This window comes from Grammomys surdaster, unplaced genomic scaffold (genome assembly GCF_004785775.1).
Source record: "Grammomys surdaster isolate TR1022 unplaced genomic scaffold, NIH_TR_1.0 264, whole genome shotgun sequence".
Taxonomy (NCBI): Eukaryota; Metazoa; Chordata; class Mammalia; order Rodentia; family Muridae; genus Grammomys; species Grammomys surdaster.
The window spans coordinates 3,222,162-3,246,987 of record NW_021604705.1 but is presented as its reverse complement, the minus strand read 5'-3'; the positions used below and the strand labels follow the sequence as shown (position 1 = coordinate 3,246,987).

Here is a 24,826-nt window from a genome sequence, read left to right as displayed (position 1 = left end):
TTGGTGCATTTGTTAGTATTAAGATTCAGGATAGCTGATTTCAAAGATGTATACCACTTTACTCAGAAGGAGTATTTGACAGAGATCCAGTGGTATTTTTAGCAATTCTTAAGTAAAGCAGATCATTTGGAAAAAGCTTCTTTGTATAATGTATTTGGCAAACGTCACACAACTTTGGCTTGGCAAAAGTGGAAGGATCCATGTCCCTAATATTTCAGATCCTCATAGCAACTGTGCACTGGCAATGAATTCTCTTCTTCTCATATCTAACCTGATCTGTATTAAAGTTAATTTTAATACTGTTATATGTTTGGTTTTGTTTCCCATTGGTGGAGAGATATATTTGCCCCATTTTGCCTTCATTGCCTGTGTGAAGTTATCTATAGCAAAGACTATTGATACCTTTTAGTACAGACAGTGTGTTTAAAGGGGATTAAGGTTGACATGACTCAGTAGGTAAAGACACTGGCTACCAAACTGACAAGCTGAGTTCCATCCCAGAGATCTATACAATGGAGGGGGACAACCAAAGAGGATTAAGTGATTTTTGGAGTCATAAACTTGGGCACAGTCCTAGCAGTGACAAGGAAGTGACAGCAATATAATCAAGGCCATCCAGAGTTCCAGGCCCTCAGATATGGTTTATAAGTAGAAAGAACATTTTTATAAGTTCTCTTTCACATACAAGTGTCCACAAATCCACTCCAAACCCAATTAGCCTGAAAAAATGTAAGTAGAAAAACTTTGACTCATGGAGTAAAGAGTTAGCTTCCAGCCACATTATAAGTAGGTTACAGCAGAGTCAACAAAACAATGTTTTATCTATAAAATAGGTTCTTCCTTACGGCTCCTAAGCACTCACAAACATTTGTCAAGACAAAAATGATAGTAGATGTTCTAATACCTCAGGTGTTGTTTTAAAAAAAGGATTTAAGAGATATTATGTTAAGGAAAATTTGACAGATAATTTATCCTCGACATTTTAAATCCTATTATCTTTTGTATGATTTATTTATTTATGTATATGAGTGCACCATTGCTTGCTTCAGACACACTAGAAGATGGCATCAGACCCCATTGCAGACGGTTGTGAGCAACCATATGGTTGCTGGAAATTAAACTTAGGATCTTGGAAAACTTGGAAAAGCAGTCAGTGCTATTAACTGCTGAGCCATCTCTCCAGCCTTTAAGTCTTATTTTCAGTGCATTCATTTCATTCTATGAAAAAGAACAATGACACATTAAAAATTTGTAATATTTAATATCTTTATGTCTTGTTTTCCTTGTAGGCCAAGCATATTATCTGATTGAGAATACATCATAAGTATTAAAGGTTTTTATCATAAACTACATTCAAGAAATCAACTATATACTTTACCATAACCACATGTATATATGGATATATATTTAGTTATATACATAAAACAAACACATACACATGACCCAGAAAGACTCTCAGAAATATTTCACTATCATGCATTCTGGTTGCCATTTTAACTCAATGTATTTGCTTCTTCCCCTCATGCTGTTCGACATCACAAATAGTTAAGATCTGAAATACTAACACAGCGAGTACAAGGATAGTCAACTGTTTTTATTAATGATTTCTCCACAAACATATCACAGTCCAGTAAACACAGAGTTGTTCTGTGCTGTTGTTCTAAAACGCAGCTAATAGCAGGATGTAATTTGAAGCAGCTTCAGCTCACCTACAAACCCCTTGCTCTGTTAATTGTGATTTCACACCCCACTAAACAGCACAGCCTGGAGCTAATGCTCCTGCGGGGGGCAGTTAGAGTTCTGAAGCTGTCCTCTCTAGTGTTGTCCTGTCTCTCTGTGGTTAACTTCTCCTTTCTCAAAAGCTCAGTAGAGTGAAGTAGGTGACTTCCACAAGAAAGCATCCTTTTTTTGTCCCTCACCTGGCAGGAGGCAGCCTGTTGCTCCACCTATTTTGGGCTTCTTTTGTTTCAACCTTTCCCTTTTTTTTTTTTTTTTTTTTGGTCATTGTTCCCCCAAACATAGCCAACACAAGCTTTCTGTTTCCTGCAGCTGGCAGGCTCAATCCCTGTGATTAAACAACACAATGCTTCCTTCTGCTCTGGCTTATCCTCAACAGTGCCCCTGATTCCTTCCTTAAGTAACTGTGCCCTCAGGAAGGGATAAGACTGTCTAATGGAAGGAAGGTGTGGGCAAGGATTCCAAATCATTTGGAGGAAAGGAACAGGTTCCTGGCTGAGATTGGAACATATACTGGAAGAGCAGAACACAGTGTGTTACCCTCACACATGTTCTCAGATACGTGCCACATTCAGACTGAATCTCCGTTCATGGCAAGGGACCATAAAGAAGTTGAAAACAAGACCCTAAAATAGGAATTTGGAGGAAGTCTCTTTCAGGGGACGTAGATTCTTTATATGAAAATCTAGTGGACCAAAGAGCAGGCTGAGTGATGTCTGAGGCTTCTGACCAAAGCACTGTATAACCTACAAATACACAGATTTCTGAAAGAGGACAAGCTTAATGATGGTAAAAGGAAGAGCAGCAGCTTGAAGAACCAGACAAAGAAATAGTACATTACTGGGGATGCTGTAAAATGTCCCATAGAAATTGAGAGTGCTATCCTTCTGGTCACTGATTAGCATAGCGGTTCTCCTTTGGCCCACCTGTTTTGCAGGTAGTGTCATTGCCACACCTCCATAAGGAATAATGACACATCCCAGAGCAGTGGCTGCTATGAGCATTTAAGAACATGTTTAGACAGAGCACAAGTACACTGACATGGGGTTCATGCAAAATCTAACCAGCATCCATAATAGTCTAGAAAAGAAAGATTTGTACTGTCCTTAGCTATTTAAAAATGAAATAAAACTAAAAACTGACATTTCACATTTTCAAATTCCTACTGTCACAGTTTTTCTACATAATGAAGAAAAAGTGTTTTTTATATATTGTCTGTCTTTTACTCCATATTCCATTTTCCTCTGGGTAGCATATAAAAATACCATTCTTTGGGTGACAACTTGTATAGGGCGTATAAAACTATAGTCCTCTTACTGTGAAATGGGTCCCTTGGCTGCTATGGAGATAGACGCTTGGACAGCTCCCAGTATGGGAAAGTTTTGCCTACAGTTTCACAGGAATTGCAGGCCAGGACGTTTGAAATCCCTCAAGGTTATTACCCTATATGTATGTTAAACAGTAGACATAAATGTTTTATGCTAAGCACAAGTTAAGAAAACATCTGGACCAGTTGATGAGATTGGAACTAAATGTGGCCTTGATGAGAAGGCTAATGGATGCCAGATGCAGCGACAGACTCATGGTCAGAGGTCCCTTCCTACTTGGCATCACACCCAAGTGTCATGGCCTAGAACCCTCTAGATCTAAGATTTAGCACCTGTCCACTTCTGACCATAGTACTGGGAGTGAGGAATGTAAGTGGAGTCAGCATAAAACTATCTAAACACAGAAAGGCCAGAGAGGCGCAAGCAGCGGAAGGTTTCTAGCACATTGTATCTTTTTGCATCCATCTTGTGGAGTTCCATGGGGTGTGATGACACCCTTCCCAAAAGAGTAAGTTTTAAAATCAAAGTCAAAAAATTGTGAGTCACACAGACTAATGCCGTCATGCAATGACTGGGCTCATTGATCAGGTAGTATGTATGTGCTCATAAACAGTACACTTAACTATTTACAACTGAAAGCTCAAAAAGAAACAGCAGGAAAAATAAAATTAATTCCTATGAGATCAAAAGGTTGTGGCTTTTTCCATTCAATAATGAAGATAAGAAAGCTGACATTTATTGGAAATGATAAAACAAAAATTTGTAATATACATGTATTTCATCAAAAGCATTTATTGCATACCTGTTACATGCATGGAAATGAATTCTCTATCACAAGGAAAAATACTGACCTGTATAAATTTGCTACAACTCATAGGATCAGCTATGATAACTGGTTTAAAAAAAAAACTTGCCAGGCCAGATATCTTATACCACTGTGGGCCAGAGTTACTAAAGAAGGGAACATAAGGCTGGCAGGAGTTGGCTACCTCCCTTCTCCCAACCTGGAGCCACAAAGCTGGCTCTCCCCACCATCAACCCCAGCAGGAATTTATTACCCTGACAGTTTTCAGGCTTCACTCCTTGTTTAACCTAATATAGTTTTTCCCTCTGGAGCCTACAAACCCTAAGTATGTAGATGGAGCATCTTCCAACACTCCTGCCTGGCCAATGGTACAGGGCCACACAAACCTTGCCCCAGAGACCCTAGCCACCTCCCCGGGACATAAATGTCCTCACTACCCCAAATCTAACCCCCCCCAATAAACAAACCAGTTCTCCAAAGCTGTTCCCTGGTATGTTCATTGCCTGAGTACACATCGATGACCCAGATACTGCACTGCAGCTGCCAGGACCTGCCTTGGCTCTCTCCCTCCAGTCCAGCTTGGTGCCTAACTGGCCTGACTATCTTGAGGGGGAGGTGGACATGCATCAGCATACCACAGTTCACTTTATAACGAGAAACACATTTTTGTATTATACGCTGTACCCAAACATTTCACCTATCTTTTTTCTAAAATCATACAACTTGAACAAATCAAGCTATGTAGGTCTTACTCATTCCACAAGCTAGCCAGCTAACTGAACATCCAGATTTGAAAAATAAAAACATGATGACTTAGAAATGAAAGGGAATCTTGGGAGCTTCCTTCACTTATATGTGTGCTAACATAGAAGGGGTTAGCTCTTTCTAAAAGGCAGTCATGCTCTGAGTAAGAAGCCAGAAAAGAACCTAGCCTGGTACACAAAAGGTGTTGGGCATGGAATTTGAGATTAATCATTGTTGACAGATAGCACAAACCTTCTGTAACTATCTTCTAAAGGATTTCCTCTGCTGTGATAAAGCACTGTGACCAAAACCAACATGGGAAGAGTTTATTTCATTTTACAACTCTTAGGCCATACTCTTATCAGTGAGGAAAGTTAGGGCAGAAACTCAAGGCAGGAACCTAGAAACAGGAACTAAAGCCAAGGCCAAGAAGGAACACTGGTTACTGACTTGCCCTACATGGTTTGCTCAGCCTGCTTTTTTACAGAGTTCAGGGTCACATGCCCAGGGTGGCATCACCTCTATGTGCTAGGCCCATTCACATTAATCATCGATTTAAAAAATGTCCTTCAGCTATGCCTATAGGCCATTCTGGGGGTGGGAGGGTAGGTAGTGAGGGGCATTTCTTCCAATGAGGTTACATCTTCCCAAATGCCTCGTTGGCAAAAACCTAACCAGGACAATGGCTAAGACTTCTAACAACATAACAATGGAAATTAAGTTGTCTTTGGTAATGTTCTATCCTTAGCATAAAAAATGGTTAGTATCTTCATCCAGAATGATTTGAAGCAACGGGGGCCAGTTCATTCCCAAGAAATGCTTCCAACAAAAGAAAAATCAGACAAACAATGTATTGGTCACTTTATGATACAGTGATAAAATAATCTGACCAAAAAAAGTCCAAAAAAAACAAAAACAAAACAAAAACTTAAGACAAGGGTTCATTCTGATATACAGTTCTGAAGGGGACCAAATTCACGCTGGCAGGGAAGGTGTGGCAACAGGAGAGCGAGGCTGGACTGTAATCAGGAAGCTGGCTCTTCACATTCCATCTCCACACAAGAAGCAGAAAGGAAGGCAGGAAGTGAAGGTAGGCTTATAAAACCACAAAGGCAAACCCTGTGACACATTTCTTCCACCCGGAATTCACCTCTTAATAGTTCCATAACTTTCCTAAATTGTGCCTTCAACTGGAGACCAAACCAAGTGTTCACACTCATGAGCGTATAGACACTTCTCATTCAAACTCAAAGCAAGTAAGGAAGAGACTTCCTAAAGATATGAATGAGTCAAGTTCCTGTGAGCATTTGCCTCTTTCAGTGGAGGTGCTTTTATTTCCAAGTTGTTCTGGCATTTTATAATACTTAGTGCCCATAAATATTGATCAGTCCATGACTTATTTGATGCTCTGGATCTTAGGTTCTGCCTCCTATCATTCCTGGAACCAGGGCTCATCATCTAAGCAGGATGCTGGAGAGCTATCATTGGAAGGTTCTCCTCATAGAGGATGAAGAAATATAGGCTGAAGTTATCTAGTCCTGAAACTTCAATGTTTTTAAATTGTGATGGCTATGTGGAATGGCTTGACAAATTATACCTATTGCCACAATTTTAATTGAAGCTAGCAGCTACTTACAGTTTACATATTATCTCATATACTCTTAAAATAACAGTATTAGGTAGAGTGATATTGTAATTTTCCTTTGTTGTGCCTGTTGAATTAAGGCAATAAAGAGGGCCATATGATCGCATAAACCAGATAAAAACATTTAATTACACATCTAACATTATGAAAGAGTAGATATTCTGTCTTAAATCAGAACAAAAACTGTTCACATACAACATTCTTGTTTCCATTCTGCTCTGTCTTAAACACTCTGACCAAAAAATGTTATGGAAAAGCAAGTTATGGAAAGAGAGCTTTTATTTGACTTACTCTTCCAGGTTACAGTCCATCAGTCAAAGAATACAGAGCAAGAACTCACCCAGAACTGAAGCAGAAACCATAGAGCAGTTGTTTTCAACCTTCGTAATGCTGTGACCCACATAATATAAATCCCCATGTTATGGTGACCCCAAGCATAAAATTATTTCATTGCTACTTTGTAACTGTAATTTTGCTGTTATGAATCACAACGTAAATATGTGACATGCAAGATATTTGATATGCAACCACAGCCACAGCAGACCACTGATTGCTGGCTTGCTCGCTGGGTTCTTGATTAGCCAGCCTATTTATACAGCTAAGGACCACCTAAGTGCCACTGGTGCCACTCACAGTGTTGGGATCCTTTATGTAAATTTATAATGAAGACCGTACCCCATACACATAGCCATAAGCAATCTTACTTGTCTAACTCCTTGATTGAAGCTCTCTTCTCAATAACTCTAGGCTGCACTTGCCAACTAAAGATAAGTGAGACATACATGCACACCACAATTTTTTACAAATTGTATCCTTTCTACATAAATTTTTAATTTCAGTGGGTTTTTCATACACTGTTATATGTGGGACTGCATAAGGGTATCCTGGGTCATGGTTGAACAGGTACTTAGAACCCCGAGATTCTCCGTGGAATTCTGCATGAGAACCGGCAGGAGTTCGGTCCCTCCCATCATCTAGGATCCTGAAAACAGTCATATTTCCATAGAGTCACATAGGCCAGGCTATAGGCCTCAGGCCCTAGAGATTTACATACTAATGAAGGCCAGAGGGCAGAGCAAATTAAACATTCCTCCCCCAGATCCTCCCCCAATCCTCCCCCTTTCTCCCTCCCTATATAACTCGGGACTGCCCTGAGTTTTGGGGGGGTACGCCTAGATCCATCTATTATCCGTCATGACAATAAATCTTTTTGGAACCAAGGACTTCCTCGTGTTACTGGGGCCTGCCGCCGCCAAGGCCCTCAGGCCGCTGGAACCATAAGAATCCTCCTCCCTGATGTGAGACCCGCCACGGCGGCGCGAGCTTGCGCCGCTGTGGCAGCCTTTTTAAATTTTCCCCACAGTTATATCCTAAAGCTTCTGTTTTCTACTCATTGAAAATTACAAATATTGCTGGGCAGTGATGGTTCACACCTTTAATCTCAGCACTATGGATGTAGAGGCAGGTGGATTTCTGTGAGTTCATAGCAAGCCTACAGAGAGAGAGCAGGTAGGGCATCACAGAGAAACCCTTTCTGAAAACTGAAAGGGGAAATTATAAATATAGACCAAGATACATGATAGATTGTAAAAGCATGTAGTGCATTAGCATCATCGAAGATGCCACGGCATAGTATTTCCCCCACTATCTTCTTATTGTGGTTTCTAGAAATGATTTTGAAGGCGTGTTGTTAAATTTACCGCAAGTGGTATGCTAGTAAATATTCAACAACCAGATCTTGGGAACTCACTGGAGGACCAATTTTTAGTGTTTGTTGATTTCTGTAGTGAAAATATTCCCAGTACAGCCAATTTTAAGTTATCAATACAATGCCACCAAACACAGACTTTAGGAAACATATGCGTAACTGGCATTTGAAAGTCTGTACAGGTAGCCTACAAAATAATGATGGCTTTCTCAATTTTTTTCAAAAACAAAATTAACTGATTTTGTGTAATTATTTTAACATCATATGGAGTGACTCAAAGTGTTCTATCATTAATGGAGATAATTGCTCAATGGCATTTTGTTCCATACTTGATGGTGGTAGGAAAATATTAAGCCTAAAATCACATACTGTTTTATATATTCCAATTGGCTTACATGTGAATATAAATGCTAATTTATAAGTAAAAGGACTTGAAGAATGTCATCTGACTCCTCATGCCTAACTCCTGAATACTACTAGGGTACTGAAAATGTCATCATTAAAAACATTTCTATTTTCTCAGGGACAATGTTTCCGGTCTATTTGGAAAACTGATCATCCCTAAGAGGGTAATAAATTAGTTTGCATTTATTTATTAAAGATTAATTTCTTAATACATAATATTATTTGTTACCTTGTTTTCTGTTGGATAGCAGAACACCCAAGGCTGAGTAAATAATAAGGAGAGGGGTTCATTTTGGCTTTTTGTTCCAGATCCTAGATTCTAGATAGTCTAAGGCCAGACGGCCACATCTGGTGAGGGTCAGGGCTTGCTTCAGTTTAAAGCAGAAAAGCAAGTGGGAACTTGTACAGGAAAAATAAAAGGCAAGTTAGGGAAATGGAAATCATGTTATGGTACCCGCTCCTACAACTAACACAGTCTGCAGAAACAAGCTAGCAAAGGTCCTTTTGTGAGGGTGTTCCTCCAAAGACCCATACTTCTTCACAAGCTAGCAAAGGTCCTTTTGTGAGGGTGTTCCTCCAAAGACCCATACTTCTTCTCTCAGAACCTATCTTCTAACAGTGCAGCACTGATAACTAACATTTGTGTGAATTTGGGAAGGAGCAAACAATGTTCAAAGAATGGCAGGTGCTCTCATTTGTATTAAGAGGACTAAGGAAGTGAAAAGTCAAACCATAACCTAGAGGAGAGATAACTTTGGAACAGTAATTTTTCAGAAAATGCTCTGCACAAAGAGGAGAATGAAAGAGGAGTATGGAGTATCAAGAAACTTCGGTTGAGTCTGAGGATTGAACCAACACATTTATTTAGAAAGAAGTAGGGAAAAAGTATAGGAATAGATAAAACATGTTTAGAAAGAAAGAAATAGGAGAAATGTTATGGTAATAAGTAAAACAATCTATGAAGAACATTGGTCTTAGTTTAAGCACATAGTAGGTACTTAATAGTATTTACTATTCTCTAAGGTTAGTTTTTGGTTTTTGAGACAAGGCCTTCCATGTAGCCCAGTCTATCATCAAGCTTGTAATCCTCCTACCTACTCAAATGTTGGGACTGTAGGTGTACCCTGCCATTCCTACATCAATCTTTCCATCTCTAGTGGAAATGGAAATAAGACAGAGGTTGTTTTAATTGTTGTTCTATTGCTGTGACCAAGGCAACTTATAAAAAATATTTAATGAGGAGCCTGCTTACAGTTTCAGAAGGTTAGTCCATTATCATCAATGGCAGGGAGCAGGACATCAGGTAGGCAAGCAGGCAGGGATGGTGCTAGAGAAGTAACTGAGAGCTACATTATGATCCAGAAGCAACAGGTAGAGCAGGGGTCAGGGTGGGGGTGGAATGGGTCTAACCTGGGCTTTCGAAACCTCAGAGCCCACTTCCAGTGACTCATCTACTCCAACAAGGTCATACCTTCTTTTTTTAAATTTTCTTTTAGTGGATATTTTCTTTATTTACATTTCAAATGTCCACTTTCCAGGTCTCCCCTCAGGAAATCCCCTAGTCTATCCATCCATGGCTACATAATGATACCCTGTCTCAAACAAACAAACAAACAAACAAAAGCCATACCTTCTAATCTTTCCCAAACAGCTCCACTAATGGAGAGACCAGGCATTCAAACACATGTGCCTGAGGGAGCCATTTTCATCCCAACCATCACAAATGCTATTTAGGAGTCCTTTAATGTGAAGTGGTGTGGAGTTATGTCAATGAGAGAAGTTAAAATATACAATCATTGTCTCTGATAACAGAAAAATTCAAGCTGGATTAGCAGCATATATCAAAGTATTTGTCTCATTTTCCTCCTTATCTTAGATCTGCGTTTCTCTGGATTTATTCTCAAATAGGCTCATGTATCATGGTAGTTAAGATGGCTGCCAGCTCTTGCTTCTCACCATCCAGCTTGAGCATCTCGTTAGAGAGACAGTCCTTCTTCCTACAGGTTCTTTGCTTTTGGTGAACTAACCTAGCTGGCAAAGATTTTGCCATGGGCTCATCTCAATTGCAATAATCTTGACGCCCATCAATCATGTGGTCACAGGGAACCTGGAACATCAAGAACTGATTTTCCTTGAGAACATGCAGTCTGATCTTCTAGAAAACTATGATGTAGTTTCCAGAAAAATGGGAAAGGAATCCTAGGTTGTCAAACTATAAAGGAAAACCCAATTGTTTCAGGTAATAAGTCTTTTACATAGCAACAAGTACTTTTTAAGTTTTCACTTACTCAAAAAGTAAATAAGAAATTTTAAAATATAAAAAAGTGAAACTTCCTCAATTCCCCTAATGCCTTATTCAACAAGTAAATTGAAAAGTGATATTCAAAAGGCTTAACAGTCAGTGGAGTTGGACCGATGGTATCAGTGAGACCAACATCAGTCACTTTGTCAAGCTGCATACATGCACTGGTTACTCTATTTCCAAAACTGTCTTTTTATCTTTGATTTTAGTAGTGGAAGTACAACTTTGCTTGTAAGTCTATAGTTTTATTTATAATTATGCATATTCCCATGTACTGAGCTTCTTTGTGTTATAACCTAGTGTTTATCTTTAAATCTAGAACGTTGTCAGCCATTATTTCTTTAATCTCCAATGGATATTTTCATCATCTTTAACAACAATTTTGCCATTTCTAGTCTGCCACTCTCCCTCCCCTAAGAAATCATAATTTATCTGAGGTCTTTGTTATCTTCAGGGAATCCTTGGTCCAAACCCTTAAAGGTATAGAATACTGACTGTCCATGACCTCTGATGTCTGCATGTATCAAGTCTGATAAATCCACTCTTTTTCTCACCTCAACCTCCTGCTCTGCTCCATCTTCATTCAGCCCTAGTCCCTGAGAACTGCAACCCATCACAGAATTCCAATCTGTTTTTTTCTTTCAGTAAGATTGTCAAGATGGTATGGAGGAAAGTGAGTGTCCCATGCAGAGTCCAAAGAGGGACCATGAGGTTTCCTATCGTACTTCCTCCTCTTAAAGTAATATTTTTCTTAATTCAGCTTTTAATTGTGTAGCTATTTTCAGCAGAAAGACAAGCCCTATATGATTCATTATGAGATGGTCCCAAACAAGTCAAACATTGATATGCTAAGTCAGCATATCTATCTCTATCTGTCTGTCTGTTTGTCTACCTATCTATCTTTCTATCTCTCCATCTGTGTGTGTATTTCTCTAGTTGAGTCCAAACTTTTGATTTATCTTCTTTAGCCTCCGAGTGGAATCCCAGAATTCTTCAGCTTTCCTAACCTATATCTCTCAAACACATAGATGCTACTTGAAATTTATTTAACCAACATTTTGATAATTGTGTTGCGACATTATAAAATGTACAAGAGTATTCAATACATTGTCCTTGAATGATAGACAGTTGTTTACAATCTTAGCCCTAGTGGGATAGTTCAGTGGGTAAAGCACTTGCATGAGAACTAGAATTCAGATTCCTAGAACCCATATAAAAGCTGTGTCATCATGTAAAGGCCAACATACCTGGGACACACTGAATAGCTAGACTAGACAGACATGGTTCCATGAAAGATTCTTCCTTAGTAAATAGACAGGAGATGAAAGGAGGAAGATGTCAGGCTTCAGTTTCATACCTTCACATATACATCTTCACGCATGCATACATATGCCAAAAAACAAAATAAAGAAATAAACTGGTCAAATGAAACAAAACAACATAAAATCTTCAAGAATAACCTAGCAGAGAACATACAGGAACTCATCCAAATAAGAGAATCCTTACAACTATAGTAAGACAACAAAGGGAGACAGTTTAGACTTTCTCAAAACCTGGTTTTAAATAGCCAAATATTTGTAATTGCTTCTGTGTTCTCTTTTAGATGCTGTGACAGAATATCCAAACAAAACAGCTATGGGAGGAAGAGTTACTTTTGTTCAGAGTCTCAAAGGTTTCTATTCATGGTCATTGTCTCTCGACCTATGTATGCTAGGGGAGAAAGCATCCCCCGAGACTTACTTAATGGCTTAGTGGATTACCTAACAGCGAACAATATTTTAAGACAAGAAGGGCAAGACACCCTTCAAAATATGCCCCGTGACCAACTTCCGCCCATCAGATCCCGCCTTCTGCTTTTCACTACCTCCAATTATGTCACCATATTAGGAATTCATCAAAGCATCTATCTATTGATTAGGTCAGAACCTCTAAGATCCAACCCCTTCCCAACAGCCCATCTGCCTCTTCTCTGACAGCTAAGCACCTCATAATGAGTCTATGGGGAAGAGTTCATATGCAAACCATAAAAGCTTCTCAAAGACCTCTGGGACATTATACTCTTTGTCATCTTCCTTACCTCGGCAGGAATGGGGAAGTGCAGTCATGTTATTGTTATATTCTCTGATACTTAAGTGCTTGTGTGCTGTAGCATCTCTTTATTCTATTTTTTAAGTGGAAACCTAAGACCAAGAGCTCTGTCTTTTGTTGCCTACAAATCTAGAATCTGAAAAATTACAGCAACAATCTAGGCTAACCTTAATATTTTTTCAGGCTTGTTGGGCAGAAGGGATTACTCTGCGAAATCTATCAGTAAACTTAGGTGTTTATTTCTGGAAAAAAAGTGACTACGGTTTCAGGCATTACACCACCCAGGTAACCCTCTTCTCCTTCTGGATAAACTACTTGTTCATTTAGTCAAGGAGCGTTCAGTTCCCACACCATCACCTCAGGCAAAGTCGGGGGAGAAAGGAAAAGACATTAGCATTCACAGTATACAGAAATGCTTTCCACCCACGTATTACAGGGGTTATATTCATAGCAAGCCTCTGAGGTTCCATTAATGCAGTGATTAATAAAACATTCCTGAGCAGGTTGCCTACAGAGAGGCCTACACATGCTTGTTTATAGTTGATACATCGCTCATCATCCTTGGATGGAGAGCTCAGTAGAGCTGCAGTCCTCCAGCTGCATATGAATGTGGCTAAGCAGGGAACCTGTTTGTCTAGAGACTAAGCTGCTTTCAGATTTACAATAAATAGAAACTGAGAAGTGCTTTCTGATTTTTCCATAATTCGATATGTTGTCATGAAGAGAAAAACATTTGCATTGAATTAAGCATGTTCATCTATTTTTCCGTGTTAATTTTTAATTTCCTCTATCCTTCCATTCTTAGGGCTTCATTTTAAGTAATGCTAAGTGTTTCTAAATTATGAATAGCTCTACATCCTTAATCATTTTAAATTCAATTTTAAAGGGAAGGTAAATAAGAAAATACTAAGATGGTGTATTTAAGCATTCCTTTAATTGATTGTTTAATTGTAATTGTGTTAGACTACATTCAATAGTACTTGAAGATGCCTATGTCATTCCTTGCATGAGATTATTAGACAACTTGTGTTGGTACTCTCAATATCTTAGGTTTTCAAGTTACATTGTATATAGGATAAATGGGTTGTCCTTTGAGTCAAGTACTTAATAATAATGGACACACTAAAGGAAACTTACAACATACTTGTCTTCAAAAAAATTTTAAAATGATGGAGATACATAGCAAAAACAGAGATACTTTTCTGCTATTCCTGACATAAAAGCATACATCTAAGCATCAAGAATGCTACTTGATAAACAAAATAACATTATTTAGTTTATAATTAAATAATATTTCTAGGTATCTAACTCATTTCCTAGTACAGATAGAGTAAATATTCAATAAATAGTTTACCTGAGTCAATGAATCTCTGAAGCTTTTGAAATATGATAATATGCATGTTTTCTACTTAGTATTCCCCTGTCCTAAAAACCTAGAAGTAAATGTAGGTCTGTTTAATAGTTTCATAGGAACCCAACTCAATTGCAATTTCCAAATCTAAAGAAAGCATCTTCTTTTGTCTGTATGTGCTTGGTATGCCTTATCCAAAATGCTCAGGGACAGAAATATTTTAGATTTCAGACTATTGCAGAAATTTTAGAATATTTGTAGATTTATAATGAAATATATTGATGATGTAACTCAAATCCAAATATGAAGTTCACTTGTGTTTCATATGTACATTGCACTCATTCTTGAGGTGATATTATAATTAATATTCCTTGTATTTATTTGTACTTCAGTGTACAATTTTCATTTACTCTGTGTTTGTCCTCAAGTTCCAGATATTGTAGCAGTTTACATTTTCAAACTAAAGTTCCTCAACCTATTCAGATCTTTCCATTTTCTTATTTCATACCCATTATATACTGTCTTACCATTGAAATGTGCAAAAGGGGAAAAGCATCTGGGTAATTAGACAGTTAATGAGATTAAAACCATGCATTTCCCTGATTCAATTCTTATTTGCCATGCTGTGAGTTAAGAGTATAGTGTATGTAGCCCCTCACAAAACTTTCATTCAGTATCTTCTGGAGTGTAGGTGGCATGTTAAGTCCTAGATACACAAAAATAACACACAAACATACACACACACATGTGTAGGGCAGTTAGCTCGCATGTGGGTGTGGACATGGATCCTGTTGGGCAGTTGTCCTTCTTGTGGCTCCAGGGAGCAGCAGAAGCACAGGATTTTTGACTGAGTTCACTCCGTGTGGCACTCAACGGACACTGAGGGGCTCATGCCCAGGCATGGGGAGATCTTACTCAGTCTGAAGTTCCACAGGGGGCAGGGCTCTTGAGTGGACCCAGAGGCCGGTGGTCTCAGTCCTTTGGGCTCCCAGACACCGCTGGGGCCGCAGAAGAATAGAGATGTGAGAGAAACAAGGGAGAGAGAAAGCCCCGACAGCACCCCATGGGAAAGAGACTCTTTGGCTACTGTACTCACTTGACTGACTCAGTGGTCCAGCTAGCTTGCTTGAATTGGTGGTCCTCGTGGCTGGAACGCAGAGAAGTCCCCTGGCAGGTGATTAGGTGGCAGCAGTGGCAGTGGTGGCTTGACTCATTAGTTAAAGGCCTTCTCCACGGTTCCCCACAGCGGGGGGCCCCAAAGACAAGACAAAATCCATGGTTTTAAAGGATTTATTGTCATGGCTGGTGATAGATTAATCTGGCTGTACCCCCCAAAACTCAGGGCAGACCTGAGTTAAATAGGGAAGGAGGAGGAAGGAGGGTCTGGGAAGGAATGCTTAATTGGCTACACCCTCTGGCCTTTAGGTATCTCATTAATATGTAGATCTCTTGAGGCCCTGAGGCCTGTAGTCATGCCCTCTACCTGTGCTAGGTGACACAAACCTCTTTGGAAGGGGCTACATTGCTCTACATGCCTGAAAGACATGGATCAATGGAGGTCTTGGGGGGATTGGGGCCTTGTGTCATGAGCCTGGAGTCTGGGGGCATGGCCGAACACCTACTGTAATCCCATTAGGGTCCAGGGTTCCAGGCCTGTGCTGGACCAGGAACCAAACTATCCTTTCATAGACCTCTGCCCCACACAGAGCAACACAGGCCTGCTTGCACACACATGTTCATACACATACATATACTTGTACACACAATTGCACACATACATACACATTCACAGGGGCATGTACTTGCTTGCACATGCTTCCATATACACAAGCATGCTTGCACACACATGCTTACACACATGTTTACATACATTCTTACACATACATGCTTGCATACACACGCTAACACATATATGTATACATACATGCATGCCCACATGTGCTTACACACATTAATACATGTGCTTGCACACACACACTTGCACACACACACACTGCTTGTGGAGCAATCATGCCTTCGTATGCAATCACTTTTAGAGTAACATGATAAGTCCCCTGAGGTGTTGTTTTTCTCACAGTACTTTCTCAACAGGCAGTTAAGCTCCCTGCAGACTATAAGGTCATCCTTCTGTTTTTAGGAATCAATGTCAAATCCCCTTCACACTCAAAAAATATCAGTAGTTTTTAAATATACACAGTAAACCTTCTTTGAATTAATTATTCTCTCTGATTAGGCAAATAAAATTGTGATTTTCTAGAACAATTCCTGAATCTTCATTATTAGTGATAATGATCAGTGTCTTTTGCCTTCCAGTGATGGCACTTACACTTCAAAGAGAATTGTACACAAGATCAAACTAATGAGAAAATTGATGTGTAACCACTATAAAAAATGGCACTCTGCTATCAGCTTAAAAAAAAATACGTTGTTTTAAGAATCTCTGGTGCCCTGTGACAGATTGTGCAGAGAGGCTCTCAGTTTACCTTAAGCATTTCAGTCGCTGCTGCCATCTCATAGATTCATGCCTTAATTAATGAATTTAACAAAACTCAGATAATTACATGTTTCAAGAAAACAATTCATCCTTTGCCCAAGTGGTGAAAACACCTGGAAGCTGAGCTCTAAAGGGCACTGCTATCGTGAGAAGGTCGAACTGTCAGAAATGTTGAGACAAACACGGACTAACACCTATCTTGAATTTGAATCTTTTTTTCTTGATATTTTAATAATCCTAAAAGTTCTATCATATCTTTCATTCCCAAGGAACACATAAGGAAAGAAATATGGATAAGAGCACAAGCAAATATTTCTTGAACAAATTGCAACAAGAATATCATGCAGAATTTGGGGGATTTAACTGGGAAAGGGAAATACAAAAAGGAAAACAAAAAGCAAACAAACAAAAAGCACTTATGATATTCCTGATGTTTCTGCAATGTCTTCATTAAGACTCCAGTCTTAATATCATCAGTATCTGGAGGGGAGAAAACAAGAGCATCCCTTGGGAAGAGTATGAACAGAATTGAGGGATGGTCAAAACACATCTGTGCATCCCCTAAAATGCACATAGTCCAATGTTTCTGAAGCTGAAGGTTTTAAACAGGAATAGAACAAAGTTGCCATGCATGATAAACTGTAGGACTAAAGCACTCACTAGGCATGAGGTCATAGAGCACAGAGAAACACTCAAATAAAGAAGTCAGGTTCTAAAGGGAAAGTCAAAGAAAGGCTTACAGACTAGTGAGAAACGGGTCACAGTAATCAAATCTGTGCACTAGAATATCTCTTCCAGAGAGATACCTCAGCCTGTTAGCATTTGCTGATCTATCTGAGAGCATACAAGCTCTGCCCAAATCGATAAACCACTGTGTAAACCCAGAACCGCACTCATTGCAGTCCTCATGAAGATTTTCACTGTGAAAGCCACATTAGTACTTGCCTAACACCTAATAAATACTTGCCTAATACTTGCTTAATACAAAAAGCAGCCATCATACTTTCTACCATAAGATAAACAATAATAAATTTAAAGATTTTGTTCTTGAGAAAGAGTTTTCTTTTCTGGGGTCATAAAAGGGTGCACTGAGGCTGGGAAGAGTTCTACTGAGGCCACCACCATAGCTGTGCTACAGGTGACAGGAACCCAGAATCATGAAGACATAGGGGGTTGCAGCTTCAAAGAGGTTGAACAGGAACATTCTTCAGTTCTTATGGCTAATTGGAAGAGTGTTGAAGGACATGAAGGGCAAATTTCTGCCTTGAGACCTTAGATACAGAGCTAAGAGGACATTGATTACATATAGACTCTGAAAATGTTTCAGAGATGTGTGGATAAAAATGCATAACAAGCCATCAGTGCTGGAACTCAGAACACATTTAAATGGTATTTCAAACATAGGAAATGTTAGTGCAAAAATGGGAAATAGGAACGAGGGAAGGGTAGTTATTTAACAATGAGATTTCTTATATACCCAGAAGTAAAATGAGAGTGGTAATAGGAAATAAGCCACACTGTATATAAGGTCTTAACAGGTAGATAATAGTCAAGATTCCAATAAAAGCCAACTGAAATCAGTACCAGAGTTGCCTTGATCAATTTAGGCATCAATCAAAGGTCTTACAGAGAAACATCTATATAATTATTGTTGTTTTTATAAATTATTTTTGTTCATATAACTTTTATCTCTTTAGGAATTTGGTGACGGGCTCTTTTAGCCCTATCCTCCCTTATCTGAAGGACAGGCCAGAGATCCCACTTGGAAATGAGAGAAGACTAGTGGAAAACGTTGACTCCACCCAGTGATTTCTCCAAGAGATCCAGAACCAGGATTCATGAAGATGTTGACAAGACTACAAGTTCTTATGTTAACTTTGTTTTCAAAGGGATTTTTACTCTCTTTAGGAGATCACAACTTTATGAGGAGGGAAATTAAAATAGAAGGAGACCTTGTTTTAGGGGGCTTATTTCCTATTAATGAAAAAGGCACTGGAACTGAAGAGTGTGGTCGAATCAATGAAGACCGAGGTATCCAACGCCTGGAGGCCATGTTGTTTGCCATCGACGAAATCAACAAAGACAATTACTTGCTCCCAGGAGTGAAGCTGGGGGTTCACATTTTGGATACATGTTCAAGAGATACCTATGCATTGGAGCAATCACTGGAGTTTGTCAGGGCATCTTTGACTAAAGTGGATGAAGCTGAATATATGTGTCCTGATGGATCATATGCTATTCAAGAAAACATCCCACTGCTCATTGCAGGAGTCATTGGTGGTTCATACAGCAGTGTGTCCATACAGGTAAGATCAGTAAATGCTACTGTAAACAGCTGTATCACTTTTTTTTAAATATTGCAGGATAACAGAATTAGATGTTGCTAATAATTTCATGAATGGATGATATTAATGACTCAATATTTAGTTTTAATATTTAATATTTTAATATAAAACATTCTGCCACTGAAAACTACTTTGAAGTATATTGGATGGTTACAACTACAAAACAAATGGCCACCAAGTTTAGTGGCTCAAGACAATTATTTATTAATGTACAATCTGAAAAACAGTTGACTGGATGAGTAAAGGCTCAGCTATGAGTGGTACTTTTTATGGTGTCTCCTTTCTTCTTTCTGTAATTGGTGAGATTCTCAGAATGATTTTAGAGTAATACCAAAGATACAACAGAATGCATGTACAACTTCTTAAGCTCCTTCCAAAATTCTCTGCTATATCATATTCGCTACTCTCCCACCAGCAGAAGCAACTCACAGGGCTCAAAGTAAAAGATTGAGCAAAAATAACCTGTCCATGATGTGAGTGCTGCAAAGTTACATAACACGGTCCTTATAAATTGACTTGTATTTGTAGCCATTCATGCTATCAATGACAAGAAGGTACAGGATCTCTAAACCCTATTTTTCACACAAACTTTCTGCTCTTTCTTCAGAGATTTAAAGAATATATATATATATATATATATATATAATTTCTCAGTGAAAGTGTATTCAGAGAAGCCAAATAATTGAGAGAGAGAGAGAGAGGAAGAAGAAGAGAAAGAGGAAGAGGAGGAGGAGGAGGAGGAGGAGGAGGAGGAGGAGGAAGAAGAAGAAGAAGAAGAAGAAGAAGAAGAAGAAGAAGAAGAAGAAGAAGAAGAAGAAGAAGAGACAGAAAGAGGGGAGGAGAGGGGGGGAAAGAGACAGATTTTAGAACACAAATTAGATAAATTAGCTCTCATGACTTTATTAGAGAAAAAAGCCACATCTCAAATTCCTTCAATGCTTACTCACAAAGCCACAGAATTTTAGAGCTCAAAAGGAGCCAAGAAGTCATCCAGCTCAATTTCCTCACTTTCCCAATTCTCTCAAAAGATTGGCTTCATGAAAACTCCTCTCTTTAGACAGAATGAGAGCTAGGCCTGAGATAGATCTTTTGTGCTCTTTCAGCTACCTCAACTGCTCCTATATGCTACTTGAAATTCAATATTTTTTTTTCTGGTGAGAGCACTAATGTTGCAGTAATAGCAGTTCATGATTCTAAGAGGCACATACTCTGCCTCCTACTAAATTACTATAATCAAAACCCAAGCACTGAAGGACGTGATAAGATATGTCCTTTATATGTCACAATCCCACTTAAAGAGACTCTATTTGCATTGGCATCACCTTATTTTTATATTCCAGATTTGTGGCACTTAAAATTCTGTATATAATTCTGTGCTGTTCTAAATGAGCTATTTCAGATTTCATTCCTTCTTCAGAGCACACAGTCACATTATGAGTAATTAGGATAATTGGTTTTTCATAAACACCCTTCAACTTTATTAGAAGGGTAGAAAATGTTGCACATCTCAGAGCAGATCATGTAAATTTTGTGATTACTTTTATACTTGAGTCAGAAGAGGCGAAATCTTTGTCTGAAAAGAAGAAAACGTAAGGTCTCTATGTAGCACACTTTAATAACGATTTTACCTGCTAAGAGTCAATCATTTTCCAAGTAGTCATATCGAGTGTTACTTTCAATAAAGGATTGCATATATGCTTTGGGGACATTTGGCTTTCCCCAACAGTAAGTCTTATTCTCCATGTGCCCAAAACCATTTCTTATAATTATGTGACAAACTACCTTACAAATATTTATTTTATTTGGCTTTGCTCTTTTGATACTATGCACTCTTCAGAAGTCAGGCTAGTTTAAGGGGAAGAGAAGACATGAAAACTCCTGTACGTGTTATCAATAGAAGATGTGCCTTCAACATCAAAGTACTTCCTACATCAATAGTATTTCCTATTGTGTTCACTGGCTGTGGGCTCTGTGACTGAAGTGCTCCATTTGTTCTAGGAATTTAAAGCACTCCTGGACATTATAAGAAAACACTTCTGTATCTACCTCTGCTTCACGATTACTGGGGGTTGGGGGCATACATCCTGGAATTGGTAACTGTGGTGACAGCAGGAACCTGTCCTAAGTCTTCATGACTTCATGACTATGTCCTGAAATGTTAAACTGAAAGAGGATAAAACCAAGCAAAAATAAATGAGCATAAATCTATCACATGATTTTCGATACACACCTCCCATGTCATAGCATTTGGGCATAGACCAAAGTCCAGAGTTTCCTGCTGAAAATCAGGTTAGTGAGAAAGGATCATAGAGAGCGATGTTCTTCGTCTTCCCTCCTGTGACTCCATCACCAGCTTAGATAATGTAATGGTTTGTGTTGGTGACTTTTATATTGTTGTGGCAGAAGCACCTGACAGAGACAATGTGTAAGAGAAAAGGTACATTATAGATCACTGTGTCAAAGGGTCTTGGACTACCTCAGTGAGGAACACATGGCAATTTCATGCATCTGGGGACAAGAGACACAGACTTCCCAACAGGGTAGGGCAGGAAGCAGAGAGAGGTAGGTCAGGAGTCAAGCAAAAGCCTGTCACTCTGGGTGACTACTGCCAGCTAAGCCCCTCCTCTAGTAGATCCACAGCCTCCTAAGCTTTTAGGACCTGATAGTTCAAATTCAAACCTTGGCCAGTACTCTGTTTAGCCTGGTTGGCTTTATTTTCCAAATTGATTCAAAAAGAGTTTCTTCTCCAGCTTCACTTCCCCACTAAAGGAGAGGAATTCTCCCAAAGGCAGCAAAGGAGGCAGGAGGCACCTTCTGCGATGCTAGCTCACATTGTTAGGCAGTGTTAGTAAAAACTACATGGAATGCAGGATTCTTAACTACTTGCTGGGTTAAGCTGTATCACCATCGATGAAGACCTGGATAATTATTCTCCCAATATACTCATTAAGAACAACAAACCACACTGTGGTAGTCCCTTTATAAAGCAGCCAAATTGATTTCTTAATTCAGTCATCAATGAATACAAACATTCAAATACTTTTACATGACCAAATATACTTAGGGGATCTATCCACACCCTCCAGTGAGCAGGTTTCTTTTCAAAGCATTTTAAAGACTGCCCTGGTGTCCTCTATAAACCTACCAGCCTCTCACTTCAGGGAATATCATGCTTCAAGAAGAGATTCAGCTTCGATTCGATTGCCTTCAGCTAGGCAATTGTCTTTATGGCACTTACTTAGGAGCAGTGTTTATGCTAGTGCCTTTTCAAATGAGCTGCAGTTAGTGTCTAAGATGCCCAGTCCAATGTTCTTCCTTGAAATGATTCTAACAGGTTAGAAGATGAACTCTTCTCCTGGCTAATCTTCCCTGTTTGGAGCATCTTTTTACCTAGAACATGGCAGGTGGAAGATGATCCAGTTAGTGCTTGGCCCATGAACACTAAAGCAACCTCAAAAAATTTGAGATTTGGGTTCGAGAGCCTCTAAAAGTCGAACTCCTAGTAAGGGCCAAACTTTGCCTAGAGAGAATGGGTGGGACTGCTTTCAGCTGACAACTCAATACAAAGAGGTCAAAAATAATAATGAGCAGAAAAGAATGCAGTTTAAACCCATAGCTGATTTGCCACTCTTTAGCAAGTTGCTTTCTTATATACTAGTGGGCAGTATCTATACAGACTTTCATATACAAAACAGTGTTCTCATTTTGTAAACTATAATGTCCTTTAACTATCGGTAAGTCTTACCAAATCCTACTTCTTCATCCTCAGCTCAAATTCTATCCATATTGAGAAGCCATTCCTAAGATCCTCCTAAGGCCTTCGATTCTAATTCATTAAATGATTTGCTCATTTACATTTCTGTTAAGGAATCATGTATTTCTCTTTGTGTTGCAAGCACCTGAAATAAGCTCTCTGCGATTTTGTTAGGGATTGGTTCTAATGCTTTGTCTTATTTCAGCCCCCAAAGAGCCACACTTCCAGACCTGAGGGTCCTTGTCCCCAGCTAGCGTTGATTGATAATAAAGAATTGCTGTGCAGCCATTGGCTGGGCAAGGAGACAGGGCAGAGCAGGACTTTTAGATTGCACAGGAAAGAGACTGAGAGTAAGAATTTGGGAAAATAGCCCTAGGCCAACTGGGTCTGAGGTAGCAGAGACGAAACGTTGATTTAGCAAGTTGACTTAAGAAAGTCAGAGGGGAGAACATATCTAGCCGTGGGGAGAATTACAAATACCCAGTCATTGAGCTAGTCACGGCATATCAAAATTAGCTGGTGTGTGTGTGTGTGTGTGTGTGTGTGTGTGTATGTGTGTGTGTGTATGTTTGATTTGCAAATCCAGAGAGCTCTTGGGCAGGTGCAGCATGTGGGACCAGCCAGGAACCAAAGCAGTTTAACTAATTTATCACTACACAATTTAGTGAGTAAATTTTTTTTCATGAAATTCTAAGAATTAATATATGATAACCTGCTACATTACCTTTAAACGTCAGAAAATCCTTAAATGAATTTTGGAGTGGGATCACAGCCATTACCTGCTATGCTAGATTATTCTGAATGCTCATGAGTAAGAAGTAAGCTTTTTCCTGAAGTGGAAAACTGTCATGTAAAAGACAGATGAGGGCACAAGATGAGTGCCCTCTTCTCCCCACTGTCTACACAGTAGCTCCAAGATGACCTCATCTGAGGGCTTCTTGCAGGCTTACACACATTGGTTCTCAGACAAGTCCAAGACTACACCCCACTGGCTAACTGGAACCATGCTAGAGAAGATGAGAGCCCCAGACTGGCTTGCATCTGGCTCTATGTGGTTTCTCCACAAAGGTTAGGTAGACTTAGATAGACCTGGGCTGATGGTACAAAGCTGTGATACCGCTAGATATTTTGGAGACAGAGGCAGGAAAATTGCAAGTTCAAGGCCAAACTGAATTATAGAGCAACTTCAACAATAGCCTAGACGAATGAGCAAGACCCTGTAGGAAAATCAAAAATAACTAAATAAGGTGCGGATACGGCTGCATGGTAAAGAAGTTGAATAGCATGCACCAGGACCAAGGTACAACATATGTAGATGTGAATATGAATACAGATGCATACATATGGATATGGGTGTGGACATGAATATGGATATGTGTGCATACATAGTCACATATTCACATACATGTATATATGTATGTGTGTGCATATATATACATATACATTTGTATATACATCATCTTGCTTCCTGATCTATCTTTTACATGACATTCAGTTTTCCACTTCAGGAAAATATTCACTTCTTACCCATGAGCATGCAGAATGGTCTAGTGGGCTGTGATCCCAATTCATACACACACACACACACACAGAGGCATATACATATGTATGTGTTGGGGGGAGGGAGGGAGGGAGGGAGAGGGAGAGGTAGAGAGAGAGAGAGAGAGACAGACAGACAGACAGACAGACAGACAGAGAGAGGAGAGAGAGAGAGAGTTAAATTTTGCAACTAGAATGTTTATGGCAGGAAACAACTACATTTTCAGTGTGTCTCTCTAAAAACACTCTATATAGTGATCAAAATTCTGAGTCCAACCTGCTAAGATTTATTTAATATCCCACATTTGAGATGGAGGTGTCAGCAGTACTTCACTCACAGGTCCATTTCTCAACCTGTTCATTTTGGTTGTTGTTTTGTTTCCTTCAACAAATTCATTCAAGATGTGTAGTTCCAAGAGAAAGGGATACTCCTTGAAAGAATGCACCAAGTTCAAATTCCTCTAATTTCCCGAAACATCTTACTCAAAAGTTGTCTCAGAGTCACTGTATCCCCTTCTCAGCCTCCCATTCCAAAGCAATCTCAGTAAGTTTGTTGTCTGAGACCTTCTATTGCTTTTGCT

The 24,826-nt window shown here is 39.2% G+C and overlaps 1 protein-coding gene across 1 annotated transcript in view; it reads left to right on the top strand.

Moving 5' to 3' along the window:
- Positions 1 to 24,826, top strand: part of Grm3 (glutamate metabotropic receptor 3) — a 202,733-nt gene that overhangs the window by 96,794 nt on the left and 81,113 nt on the right. The window contains exon 2 of the mRNA XM_028776081.1: positions 18,305 to 18,913. Coding sequence (XP_028631914.1) covers positions 18,446 to 18,913 — 468 coding nt within the window. The 5' untranslated portion in view covers positions 18,305 to 18,445. The remainder of the gene's footprint in view (positions 1 to 18,304; positions 18,914 to 24,826) is intronic.